A 13,973-nucleotide genomic window follows, 5' to 3' on the forward strand; every position below is an offset into this window, starting at 1 on the left:
AGGAGGGAGACTGCCAAGATCCAGCACTTTGGCTTCAAGATGGAGACACGCTCTGAGAGAGGGACACAGAACAACACAGGTGCTGTGCAGGGCAGGGCCAGGACCTCGGCTCACTCCCCCATCCAGCTTGGGGTCTGCATCAGAGACAGCAGGCGGATAACCTGCAGGACTCACTGCTGCAGGGGATTCCAGAGGCAGAGTCCCCAAAAAGGACTGAGGCATCCCAGGAATGAGGCTATTCCTATTACTGTTTAATCCTTACTGGGTGACCAGTTCTCGCTGGGAGTCTCCTGCTTGGTTGGTGCTTTTCTTAAAGCCTCAGCTCCTGGAGTCATGTGAAGACATGAGACTCGACACTTTTCTTTAAAAGAACATGGCAGCATCTAGCCCTGGTGCCTGCCTGGGGAGAAAAACTGGAAAATGTGACCAAGTGTGACAGGCTGGAAACCAGGAGGCAATGACAGAGCCCTAAGCCATGCTTGTGATTTTGTGGGGTCAGACTCCTGATTAGGAACATTTGGGGCTGGTGGGATTGTCTGTAGATCAGTCATTATTGCCATTTTTACAGGTGTTATAGGAACACCTAGAGACCCTTAATCAAGTACGGGGCTCTGGATGCCAGGTGCTGCACAGACACAGACTAGGAGCCAGTCCCTGCCCCAACAGGCTCACAGCCTAAATGCATGAAATGGATACAGGACAGGAAGGGAAACTGAGTAACTGAGTGGGGAAGAGACTTTCCCAAGGTCTGCCAGCAGGACGGGCCAGAGCCAGGAATAGAAAAGATAGTTCCCTTTTTTCATAACTGGTCTTCAAGATGTGTAGCTCATGTCCACTCCATTGTAGGTGTGTGTGCTCGCCACATGCACCGGTGCCGGAAGTTTTTCCCTCATTGGTATCCATAGGGGACTGGCGCATATGGCATAGTATAAGGGGCACTGCCAGCTCTCCCCAACCTCAGTTCCTTCTTGCTGGAAACTCCGACAGTGGGAAAGGAGGGCGGGTCATGGAATGGACACAAGCAACACATCTGGAAGAACACCAGTTATGAAAAAAGGGAACTGTCCTTTTGAGTGCTTGCTCATGTCCATTCCACTGGAGGTGACTCCCAAGCAGTACCACCGGAGGCAGGTAGGAGTTCACGGATGTGTCGATTGCAACACAGTTCTGCCAAGTCCAGTGTCATCTCTTGCTTGCTGGGTGATGGCGTAGGGCGTCATGAACGTGTGTGCCGAAGACCACGTTGTGGCCCTGCAGATGTCCTGGATAGGGACATGCTCCAAGAAGGCCACCAAGGACATTTAGTGGGCCTTCACTATAGGTGGCAACTCTGGACTTGGGTCCTGGGACAGCCTTTGATGAGCCAGTCATCGAGGTACAGGTAAATCCGGATACCCCGACGTCTGAGGTAAGCTGCCGCCACCAACATGCACTTTGTACACATCCTCGGGGCTGTTGCTAGGCCGAAAGGGAGCACCACAAACTGGTAGTGGGTGGCCCCACTGTGAAGTGCAGGAAACGTCTGTGTCCGTGGAATATTGATATGTGGAAGTATATGTATCCTTTAAACCGAGGGTGGCACACCAGTCCCCTGGATCTAGGGAAGGGATGATGGAGGCCAGAGAGACCATGCAAAACTTCAGCTTCTTCAGATATTTGTTGAGCTTTCGCAGGTCCAGGATGGGTCTTGGACCCCCCCCCTTGCCTTTTGCGATTAAAAAATAATGGGAGTAAAACCCCTTGTCCCCGAAATTTAGGGGGTCTTCCTCCACAGCTCTCACCTGCAGAAGGCCTTGCACCTCCTGAGTGAGCAGGGTCTCATGAGAGGGGTCCCTGAAGCGGGGTGAGGAGGCAGGTGGAACAGAAATAAATGGAAGGGTATAACCCTGTGCCACAGTACTGAGGACCCATTGGTCCGACATTATAGAGGCCTAGGCAGGAAGGAAAGGGGACAGGCAGTTGGAGAAAAGCCGGGAAGCAGGATCCAGGACACAGATGGAAGGTTGCCCTTGAGCACACCCTCAAAATGCCCATGTGGGTGGAGCTCGAATGAGTGGAGGGTGTTGTCTTGTGGCCTTGCTGGTGCTTATAGGTCTTGCCCTTCTTGTGGAAGGGCTCTGACTGAGGCTGACTTTGTGGCTTCCTTGCCGGCCCCGGGGTGTACAGGCCCAGGGTCCACAAGGTTGCCCTCGAGTCTTTTAGACCATGCAACTTGGTATCTGTTTGGAGAACAGTGCCAGGCAGTGATTCAGGGGGCCTGGGGCAAAGCAATTTTGGGGGCCCCTTCCATAAAAAAAAGTTGCAATACTATAGAATACTATATTCTCGTGGGGGCCCCTGTGGGACCTGGGGCGAATTGCCCCACTTGCCCCCGCCTCCCCCAGGCAGCTCTGGTGCCAGGTCATTGAACGGGAGGTTCTAGATCGACTGCTGAACCTCTGTGGAAAGGCCTGAGGATTGTAACCAGGATGCTGGTCTCATGGAGATGGCCATGGTCAGGTTCAAGCTGTAGAATCTGCCGCATCTGAGGCCGCTTGGAGGGCCACCGCCTTGCCCTCCTCGAGGTTTGCCAGGAATTCCTTCCTGGGGTCCTCTGGCAGTAAGTCCAAGGACATGGCCATGAATTGCCAGATGTTAAAGTTATAGCAGCCCAGCAAGGCCTGGTGATTGGCCACTTGCAGATGGAGGCTGGAAGATGAATACGTTTTTCTTCCAAAGAGCTCGAGCCTCTTTGCCTCTTAATTTTTAGGCATCGCACCTGGTTGAGCCTGCCTGTTGTGCTCATTGACTGCAGACACCGTCAGTGAGCTTGGGAGAGGGCGAATGTACAGGTATTCGTAACCCGTAGCAGTTACCCTTACCCTAACCCTCACCTTTACGTTCTGCCCCTTGGAAATGAGGGGCAGAGATGAAGGCATCTGCCACAGTAACTTTTGCCACCCTCTCGTGCACCTGGCAGGGGCTGCCGAACTTAGCACGTCGAAGAGGGACTCTGAGGGCTTGGCCAACCCCTCGTCTTCTAGCCCCAGGTTTGAGGCGACTCTCTTCAAAAGCTCCTGATGAGCCTTGGCATCATTCTGGGGAACCATAATAGCCTCATTGGGCGAGGATGAAGAGGTGGCGGGTACCAGCAGGTCTGCCACCACCAATACCTCTTCCACAGGCACCATCGCTGGGGCCGGATGGCCCTGAGGGATGCTCTCTAAAGTCACTACAATGTCGAAGGGCGGGCAGGAGATCATCGCCAACGGCTTGTCCAATGCGCAAAGCCGACTTATGTTCCTGTGAGGGCTGTGGGAACCCCCAGGGATTCCAGAGGTGCCAGGGGGCAGGCCAGTGGCCTAGTGGCCATGCTGCTGCGGGAGGTGCCACTGGGAATGTCGGTGCCCCTGATGAGCGAACCTGGCCCTCTGGCAGGGACTCCTCCTTGCTAATGGAGCCTGAGGAGGAGGGGCCGCATCCTGGGGGCCAGGACTTTGCCGAGGCCGTCTGTCTACCCTGCTCACGTCACTGGCCCCAAGGCTCCACTGAGGATTTGCAGGAGGGTGATGACTCTTTCTGCCTCGATGCCAGCGACATGAAGCTGGTGATCTACACCTAACACTCAGCGAGCAGTGCCAGTCCGTTGGGTGGGAATGGGAGTGAGCAGGCCACCATGCCAGGGAACATCAGCGTGCCCACAGTGATCTGTACCAGCACTCCAGTGACCGGTAACGGGCTCTCTGGAGCAGTGGCTCGAACTGCCAAAGCAGTGCCATACACTGGGAGAGCGGGTAGGGTGCTCTGGGCAGCGAGGCTGCGGGGATGGGTGCTTCACCTCTGCGGGTCTGCACTGTTCCTCTGGCGATCGCCGCTTCAAGCTGACCCATGTCCAAGGTGTGGTGAGCACTGGCAGGGCACTCCTTGCAGTGAGGAGCAGTGCTGCACAGATAGGGACCATTGGAAGGGTCCCAAGGCAGGTTTACGCCTAGACCGGGGCACCGCCGTAACGGGTGTGGGCAGCACCAGTAGGGACAAGATGTCCTTTGCGGCCTGCAGGGCCTCCGGTGCAGTCGGCACCGCCAGATGCCGAATGCCCGTGCCGCTTTCCAGGGTGGCGAGCGTGTCCTGGAGTGGGTTAGCCTGCTCAGTAGGAGCTGGGGCCCGACCTCTGTCTGGAGGTGAAAAGCCGCCCCTCATGGGTCTTTGCTCTCCTCCAGCCCTCTCCTTCCCTTTACAGGATGCAAGAGAACGTCCTCTCCTGGTCTTTCTTTGCCTTGTAGCTGGTACAGGGACGGGGATCGACACCGGGCCGCAGATGGCACTGACGGCGTGCTCCGCCCCGAGGCCATGGTGCTAGGAGCGGAGTCTGATCTGTACGGCTCTGGTGCCAGTGCAAGTGCTGACTCCATAAGGGGCGCCCGGAGATGAATGTCCCGCTTCTTTTAGATCCAAGGTTTAAAACTTTCACAAATGTAACACTTGTCGCTGACGGGGGTTTCCCCCAAGCACTTGAGACAGCGCCTGTGGGGGTTGCTGACTGGCCTAGGCTTTCTGCAATGGTTGAAGGTTTGGAGCCCGGGGACTGGGCCATGACCTAGGGTGACCAGATGAGATGAAGGGGCGGAGCAGCCGAGTGCTGCTAGCAGAGCAAAATATTGGGAAAAGTTGAGTCCTGACCAAAGCTAGGTTGGGATGCCGGATAACCACCCTGTGCCGTCAGACCCTCCCCTCACCCCCCAATGTGTCCCGATATTTTCTTCATCTCATCTGGTCACCCTAACTACAAACTAACACTAAACTACACTAATGAACTAAATTAACAACTTCTAACAACTGTACACAGTAAAAGAGTTGACAGCGAGCAGCTGAGAGGTATAAGCTTGCCGAGGCAAGGAGCCATTCCAACACCATCGCTGGTGGTAAGAAGGAACTGATAGTGCTGGGAGCCGGCAGCGCCCCTTATACCACGCCATGCGGGTGTCACTCCAGGGGGTGCCAGAGGGGAAAACTGTATCCCCTACAGATACTGCCGAGGGGGAAACTTCTGGCACGAGTTCGTGTGGCGAGCACACACACCTGCAATGGAATGGACATGGACAAGCACTCAAAGAAGAACCCAGGTGTCCAGCATTCCAGTGCAGTGGCCGCCCACTGGCCAGCACTGCCTCCCCTAGATCTACAGGTACCATTAGCTAGGGCACAAACCTCCCCCGTCTTCCTGCTTCAGGAGGACATCTCATTGCCAGCCAGGGGGCCCTGGGAATCGGTGCCTGTGGGATGCCTACTGCAGAACCAGCTGGGCACTGCTCCATACTGTGCCTGGCTCAGTGCCCAGCTCAAGTCAGTGCCCTGGGAGGGCAGTGGGCTCTGCACAATGGGTGGAGGGAGGGACAGGGAAATCTCAGCCCTACCGTAATACACCTAATAAACAGTAATGACAATGAGCAAAAAGCAAGAGACTGGATCTGGAACAGGGCCTAATGGTAGGGGATGACATAGGGGCCCGGCCTGGCATTGTTTCTGCTTCCCCTACCCCAGCAGGACCCGGTCCAGGTGTTGGACAGGGCGAGGGGTCAGGACAGCATGCCCTGGCAAGAGAGATTGAAAGGAGCAAGGGTGTTTAGTTTAGGAGGGAGGTGAATACAGGGCTGCCCAGAGGATTCAGGGGGCCTGGGGCAAAGCAATTTCAGGGGGCCCTTCCATAAAAAAAAGTTGCAATACTATAAAATACTGTATTCTCGTGGGGGCCCCTGCAAATTAAAGTGCAAATTAAGTGCCCAGTCAAAAAGCACTCAAGCCAACAATGAACTTGAAGATGCCAATCCACACCTGAGCCTTCCAGGAGTGTGGCTTGGCTGGTAAAAACGGAGTCATGCATGGACATGTAGCTTGCTCATGTGACTCCAGAACTCCATCTTGGAGCTGGACTTTGCATAGGAGTGAGGAGGGAGTCTCCACTCACAAAAGAAAGTCTATTTAAACCCCTGGGAGCCCCTTCCATCTTGTCTTCATCTGGCTCAAGAGACAGCCTCTCCCCCCCAATGATACCTGAAAGGAACGGGAACAAAAGACAGTAACAACAGGGGGTGTGGGTGATTGCTGGACCCAGACTAGCAGGAGACTAGTTTGTAAAAGGAAGCTCACTGGAACTGGTGAGGTTTTCTTTGTATTCAGTTTCTTAGACATAAACTTGCGTGTTCTATTTTATTTCACTCGGTAATTCACTTTGTTCTGTCTGTTACTACTTGGAACCACTTAAATCCTACTTTCTGTATTTCATAACATCTCTTTGTACTTATTAATTAACTCAGAGTATGTGTTAATACCTGGCGGGCAAACAGCCGTGCAGATCTCTCTATCGGTGTTATAGAGGGCAACCAATTTCTGAGTTTACCCTGTGTAAGCTTTATACAGAGTAAAATGGATTTATTTGGGGTTTGAACCCCATTGAGAGTTGGGCATCTGAGTGTTAAAGGCAGGAACACTTCTGTAAGCTGCTTTCAGTTAAGTCTGGAGCTTTGGGGCACATGGTTCAGACCCTGGGTTGGTGTTGGAGCAGACAGGTGTGTCTGGCTCAGGAAGACAGGGTGCTGGGCTCCCGAGCTGGCAGGGAAAGCAGGGGCAGAAGAAGTCTTGGCACATCAGTTGGCAGTTCCCAAGGAGGGTTTCTGTGGTCCAACCCATCACAGGGGGGTCTTGTGAGGAAGAGGCAGCATGATGGCAGGGGCTGGTGGAGAAGGGGCGGTGTGAGGGCAGGACCTTGGGGAAATGGGTGATGCGAGGGCAGGAGCTCAGGGGAAAGGGCAGAGCCAGGGCAGAGACTCAAGAGAGAAGGAGTGAGGCCTCAGCTGCAGTATGGGGGGGACGGAGAAACAGTTCAGGTGCCTCTGCCCCCCTATCCTGCAAAAGAGCCAGGTGATGCTCAATGAAGGTGAAAACTATGCATTAAATTCTTTAATGCACAGACCATAATTAACATGTGGAACTCACTGCCACAAGGATTTGTGCTTAGTAGGGTTGGACCATGTGAACATCCAGTCATGGTGCAGGGCAAAAAGGACTCCTAGCCAAAGTCAGGTATCAGGACCAGACTCACAAACAAGCTCAGCTCCATTGAGACACCTAAAGGAAACAGATGGATTCTCTAACATGCTCCAGCCCTGGTGGTTCCTCCCCAGCCATGCCACTACAAGGTCTCCCAGGAAGTGGGGAATCTGCTTAGTATCTGGGACAGCTGAGCAGCTCATTCGATAACTGCCCCGCAGGGGGCTCTCAACCCTTGCTCTGAGACAGGAGACAGGGCTAGCTGGACGCGTGATCTGATCTGGATCAGCCAGCCCCATGCTCCTTCACCAAGGCAGAGAGGTTCACTGCGGCAGCTCTTGTTGTGGGGCTGGGCCATGGGCAGTGGTGCTGATGGCTCATGTGTGTGTGGGTCTAGGGATCCCAGGGAGCACGCTGGGAGCTGAGCTCAGGTGACGCCATCCTCGGTGGAGATTCAATGTGCCTGGAGCCAACTGTGGCTGGTTTCAGTGCCCCCTAGAGGGCCCAGTCCCGCAGGGCTGAGCGCGGTCCGAGGGCCAACGAAGCGATCTCCAGCTCACACAGGAATTCTAGTGGGGCAGGTTTCTGGCCTGTGCTGTACAGCAGCTGAGACTAGACAGCCCCAGTGGTCCCTTCTGCCCTTGAGATCTATGAATGAATGACCCCTGGTGCCCCTCTCTGCTCTCACTGGGGATGGGGATGAGTTCACCCTCTCCCCTAGGGGAGGATTGATAAGTCCAGGGCATCAGTGGGAGGAAAGGTGTGGAGCAGGGCTGCCCTGGGGCGAATCCTGGCCTCCCGAGCGCTGGGGTCCCCACAGACCCTCCGTCTGGCAGAGAATTCCAGGGTGGAGACTTTTTAATAAATCAAAATCCTTCCTTTTAATTAACCCCCTGAAATGGCCATGGCCTGGCAGCGCTGGCTCTGGGGCCAGGCCCATTTCCAAAGGACCTGATCCTGGCAAGGTGCAAAGCCACAAAGGGAAGGAGTCAGCACCTTGGCCAGGGCTCCATGGGCCCAAGTCATAGCCCATCCCAGAGGAGAGGGGCCAGCGCCATCCCATCTCTCTGTGCAGGCCTTGGGGCTTCGCTTTCATTGCTGCAAGCTCAGCTGAGGAGCAGTTTCCAGCAAGGGAGATAGAACAGATGGGAAGGGCAGATAGCTAGTAGGTGGGTCAGTAGCATCATCTCCCTTATAGAGACGGGCAAACAGGCTCAGAGAGGGGCTGGGACTTACTCAAGTCTGCAGCAGGGCTGCAAATAGAACACAAGAGTCCTGCTTCCCACGCCTCTGTTCCAACCCACTAGCCCTCACTCCCCTCCCAGAGCTGGGGGTAGAACCCAAGAGTCCTAACTCCCAGCCTCTGGCTCTAACCACTCCACCATACTACCCCTCCCTTTGGAAAAGGGATGCATGTTGTCGTACTTCCTGGAGCAGCTCACAACCATGAGTGCGGAGTCAGGGCAGACTGTCAGAAGCAGGGCAGATACCCCAAGCTGGCGATATGGTCTGTAATTAGATTTCACCAAGCCAGACAGCAACAAATCGCCGTACCAGTCTTACCATCAGGGCCGGCTCTACAGTTTTCACTGCCCCAAGCAGCACACGGAATTGCTGCCGCAGGCGGCGGGGGCAGTCCGTGTGTCCTTATGTTTAGCTGAAGCCGCCCCTGACAGCTAAACATAGAAGCTACTGCCAAATTGCCGCCACCGCAGAAACGCGCCTGCTGCCCTAAGGGCACATGGACTGCTCCTGCCGCCTGCGGCGGCAATTCGGCGCGCTGCTTGGGGCAAAACAACAGGGACTGCCGCCCTTGCAGATTGCCGCCCCAAGCACCAGCTTGGAATGCTGGTGCCTGGAGCCGGCCCTGCTTACCATGGAGTCACAGACCGTCCCCTCAGACTCTCAAGGCTATCTTGCTGCTCAGACAAACTGGACTTTGTGATAAGATGGTCACTTACACAAAAAATCACATCACATTTAGGTTGCTCCCAGTCCCAAGAGACTGGCTGCCACTTACCCCACATCGCACTCTAGATCTTACAAGAAAGACAACGCTGGCAGCCTATTCCATAGTAAACTAAAGATTTATTAGCTAAGAAAAGGAAAGGAGAGCTATAGAGATGTTAAAGCAGGTGATCTACACGCACACGAGTCACAGCTTGTAATTCCAAATGGTTGCAGTGAGGTCATAAACTGCCAGTTTCCCCAAAGCCTTTTCAGGGTACCCAGATTGTCTCTGGGGATCTCTGCTTTGCATCTGCTACACTTCCCTGTCACAGTCCAGACAGTCCCGAGATGAGAGATCTTTCCTTGAAGCCAGACTTCCAGCCTCTCACAGAAAACAAGCTGTCAGGGTCACAACGCACGAGGGCTTTTCCTCTGACGACAGTGAGTGAGGAACGCATTTCATAGAATCACAGAATATCAGGGATGGAAGGGACCTCAGGAGGTATCTAATCCAATTGCCTGCTCAAAGCAGGACTGATTCCCAACTAAATCATCCCAGCCTGGGCTTTGTCAAGCCTGACCTTAAAAACTTCTCAGGAAGGAGATTCCACCACCTCCCTAGATAACCCAGTCCAGTGCTTCACCACCCTCCTAGTGAAATAGTGTTTTCTAATATCCAACCTAAACCTCCCCCACTGCAACTTGAGACCGTTACTCCTTGTTCTGTCATCCGGTACCACTGACAACAGTCTAAATCCATCCTCTTCGGAACCCCCTTTCCGGTAGTTGAAAGCAGCTATCAAATCCCCCTCATTCTTCTCTTCTGCAAACTAAACAATCCCAGTTCCCTCAGCCTCTCCTCATAAGTCATGTGCACCAGCCCCCTAATCACTTTTGTTGCTCTCCACTGGACTCTTTCCAATTTCTCCACATCCTTCTTGTAGTGTGGGGCCCAAAACTGGACACGACTCCAGAAGAGGCCTCACCAATGTCAAATAGAGGGGAATGATCACGTCCCTCGATCTGCTGGCAACGCTCCTACTAATACAGCCATTAGCCTACAATATGCCATTAGCCTTCTTGGCAACAAGGGCCCACTGTTGACTCATATCCAGCTTCTCATCCATTGTAAACCCTAGGTCCTTTCTGCAGAACTGCTGCCTAGCCATTCGGTCCCTAGTCTGTAACAGTGCATGGGATTCTTCCATCCTAAATGCAGGACTCTGCACTTGTCCTTGTTGAACCTCATCAGGTTTCTTTTGGCCCAGTCCTCTGGGGGCTTTAACTTCTGATCATCACACACAATGACCACTTGGTTTGAAATTAGCACTTTTCTGTTAACGTTTTTTTATTAGCATTGCACAAGGCTTCTTTCTCGTTTGATGGCTCCTTTGCTGGGTTATTTAGTTACAGGGGAATACACAATATAAATGTTTGCTACTCCACTACAATGGGATACAGAGATGTGAAAACAATACAAGAAACATCCCACTGGTTTCCATGAAGTTTGAACAACAGTTACACTCTCATACATTTAACGATCACTCTGATCTACACTGATACACAAGGAAATTGGCCTGAGGCTCTGGCATGAGCTGGCACCTGCTCTGCCAGCATCACACATAGGTATGCAAATATGTACAGCCCTTAGGCCATATGCCCATGGCAATATGGGAGCCCACTCCGGGACCTGGAAGGTGCGCTCATTTGCAATGCGTCAGAGAAGGGGTGGGTGAAGGGAGGCTGGGACCCCGGGCTGCAGCTGTCAATGGGCAGGGAGTTTGCTCAGCAGGAAAGCCCTGTGCACCTCACGATAGGCATTGCGGAGCAGGACGTAGGGGAAGCAGGTCTCCAGCATGTCGACCGTCAGGAAGAATGACTCCTCCACAATCTGAAAGATACACACAGAAGAGCAGCATCAGGCCCCGTCCCACTGCATGTCCGACTGTATGGTCCCACAGAGCAGGGGAACCCCAGGCACGGCTGTCACATGGGCCTTCTGGAGACCTCTGGGTATTTCATGGGGTGGCCCACAGCGGGATTGGCAGCAGTAACAGCAATTGCCCTAGAGAGAGCCATATGGCTTGGCATGTAGACCTCAGGGAATGGGCACCCTAGTGAGCCAGGAATAAAGGACCAGCTGCAGGGAATGTCAGGGGGAAAGGCTGGGCTGGTGGCTAAGGGACTGCATGGGGACTCAGCAGACCTGGGTTCTACACGTCACTGCTCTGTGCCTCAGTTTGCCTATCTGTACCAGGGGGTGATGTACAGGAGTGAAGAACGGATAATTCATTAATCTGTGATCCTGCAGGCAACGGGCTAGAGAGGGGAGCAGTGACTTTCCTGAAGTCAGAAAGCAAGGCAATGGCCGTGCACGGGATAGAACCAAGGAGCCCCTTTGCATGGGAGTTTTGCAAGGGAGTTTGGAAGGGGAGTAGGAAGGGAGTGGGGGTCCCTTGTCGGTCTCATCTGTGACCCATTGGTCCCCCGAACCTATAAAGTGAGCCACATCCAAAACCTTTCTGTTTACAGCAGAGCAGAGCGGACCGGGAGCTGCAGATGGGAATTTGAGAGAGTTTGACAGAGGGAGGCTTACAATGGTGAGGAGGACCCGCAACACCTGTGCCAGCACTGCTTCTGTCTCCTCCACTTGTGCCTGTAGCCAGACAGAGCACCAAAGCATGGATGCTTTTACCCAGATTCTGGTGTGGGCTTGCAAAGACTGTAATTTGCAATTTCCACTTACTGATATCCAGGCTGGGGGTGGCATCCAATGTGAAAGGCGCCTACTGGTGGAATCTCTCAGGCAGCAGGTGGGAGAGCTACAGGAGTAGGTGGCCAGGCTGAGGAACATCCATATCCATGAGCAATTCCTGGACAGTATCCATGTGGAGACAGCTGACGTAGCTGTCCCAGTTCACAGGACTACTGACACACCAGTGGAGGAGGAGATGCCTCAGGGTGTATCGGACACACCAGTGGAGGAGGAGATGCCTCAGGGTGTATCGGACACACCAGTGGAGGAGGAGGCTCAGGGTGGACACAGCCAGCTGGTTACTTCTAGCAGCAGGCAGTGCCCCACCCCTGCTGCGAACCCTCCTGCTGTGGTAATAGATAACCGTTATGCTCTTCTTGATACAGGAGAGAAGGAATCACCCCCAACAGTTAAGGGGGTGAAGCCTCGTACCCCTAAGGCTGGGAGGTCTGCTGCCACCACTGATAAGAAACGTAGGGTAGTGGTGGTTGGAGACTCTCTGCTGAGGGGGACGGAGACACCCATCTGTCGCCCTGACTGTTCATCCCGGGAGGTATGCTGCCTGCCAGGGGCCCGTATCCGAGATGTTACAGAGGCTTTGTCGAGGATTATCCGGCCTTCTGACTACTACCCCATGCTACTCATCCATGTGGGCACAAATGATACTGTGAGGTGTGACACTGAGCAGATCAAGAGTGACTACAGGGCTCTGGGAGTACGGGTTAAGGAGTTTGGAGCGCAGGTGGTATTCTCTTCGATTCTTCCTGATGAAGGTAGGGGTCCGGGCAGAGACAGATGCATCGTGGAGGTGAATGCCTGGCTGCGAAGATGGTGTCGCTAGGAGGGCTTTGGCTTCCTCGACCACGGGATGCTATTTGAGGAAGGACTGCTAGGCACAGATGGCGTTCACCTTTCGAAGAGGGGAAAGGCCTTATTTGCGCACAGACTGGCTAACCTAGTAAGGAGGGCTTTAAACTAGGTTCGACGGGGACAGGTGAGCAAAACCCACAGGTAAGTGGGGAACAAGACCTAGGAGATGGGTTGGAAACAGGAGGGAGCACGGGCTATAATGGCAGAGCGGAAGGAGGGTCAGGGCAAAGCTGGGAGGCAAGATCAAACCAGTATCTTAGATGCCTATATACAAATGCAAGAAGTATGAGTAATAAGCAGGAAGAACTGGAAGTGCTAATAAATATATACAACTATGACATTGTTGGCATTACTGAAACTTGGTGGGATAATACACACGACTGGAATGTTGGTGTGGATGGGTATAGTTTGCTCAGGAAGGATAGATAGGGGAAAAAGGGAGGAGGTGTTGCCTTATATATTAAAAATGTACACACTTGGACTGAGGTGGAGATGGACATAGGAGACGGAAGTGTTGAGAGTCTCTGAGTTAGGCTAAAAGGGGTAAAAAACACGGGTGATGTCGTGCTGGGAGTCTACTACAGGCCACCTAACCAGGTGGAAGAGATGGATGAGGCTTTTTTCAAACAACTAACAAAATCATCCAAAGCCCAAGATTTGGTGGTAATGGGGGACTTCAACTATCCAGATATATGTTGGGAAAATAACACCACGGGGCACAGACTATCCAATAAGTTCCTGGACTGCATTGCAGACAACTTTTTATTTCAGAAAGTTGAAAAAGCTACTAGGGGGGAAGCTGTTCTAGACTTGATTATAACAAATAGGGAGGAACTTGTTGAGAATTTGAAAGTAGAAGGAAGCTTGGGTGAAAGTGATCACGAAATCATAGAATTTGCAATTCTAAGGAAGGGTAGAAGGGAGTACAGCAGAATAGAGACAATGGATTTCAGGAAGGCGGATTTTGGTAAGCTCAGAGAGCTGATAGGTAAGATCCCATGGGAATCAAGACTGAGGGGAAAAACAACTGAGGAGAGTTGGCAGTTTTTCAAAGGGACACTATTAAGGGCCCAAAAACAAGTTATTCCGATGGTTAGCAAAGATAGAAAATGTGGCAAAAGACCACCTTGGCTTCACCACGAGATCTTGCATGACCTACAAAATAAAAAAGGCGTCATATAAAAAATGGAAACTAGGTCAGATTACAAAGGATGAATATAGGCAAATAACACAGGAATGCAGAGGCAAGATTAGAAAGGCAAAGGCACAAAATGAACTCAAACTAGCTATGGGAATAAAGGGAAACAAGAAGACTTTTTATCAATACATTAGAAGCAAGAGGAAGACCAAGGACAGGGTAGGCCCACTGCTC

At 52.9% G+C, this 13,973-nt stretch overlaps 1 protein-coding gene across 2 annotated transcripts in view; it reads right to left on the reverse strand.

The window, feature by feature from the left end:
* Positions 1-10,306: 10,306 nt before the first annotated feature.
* Positions 10,307-13,973, reverse strand: part of NCKAP1L (NCK associated protein 1 like) — a 92,089-nt gene continuing 88,422 nt past the window's right edge. For both annotated transcript variants that reach the window (XM_030546195.1, XM_030546194.1), the window contains one exon: positions 10,307-10,867. In XM_030546195.1, the coding sequence (XP_030402055.1) occupies positions 10,742-10,867 (126 nt within the window). In that variant the 3' untranslated portion in view covers positions 10,307-10,741. The remainder of the gene's footprint in view (positions 10,868-13,973) is intronic.

The sequence above is a fragment of the Gopherus evgoodei genome, unplaced genomic scaffold (genome assembly GCF_007399415.2).
Source record: "Gopherus evgoodei ecotype Sinaloan lineage unplaced genomic scaffold, rGopEvg1_v1.p scaffold_42_arrow_ctg1, whole genome shotgun sequence".
NCBI lineage: Eukaryota > Metazoa > Chordata > Testudines > Testudinidae > Gopherus > Gopherus evgoodei.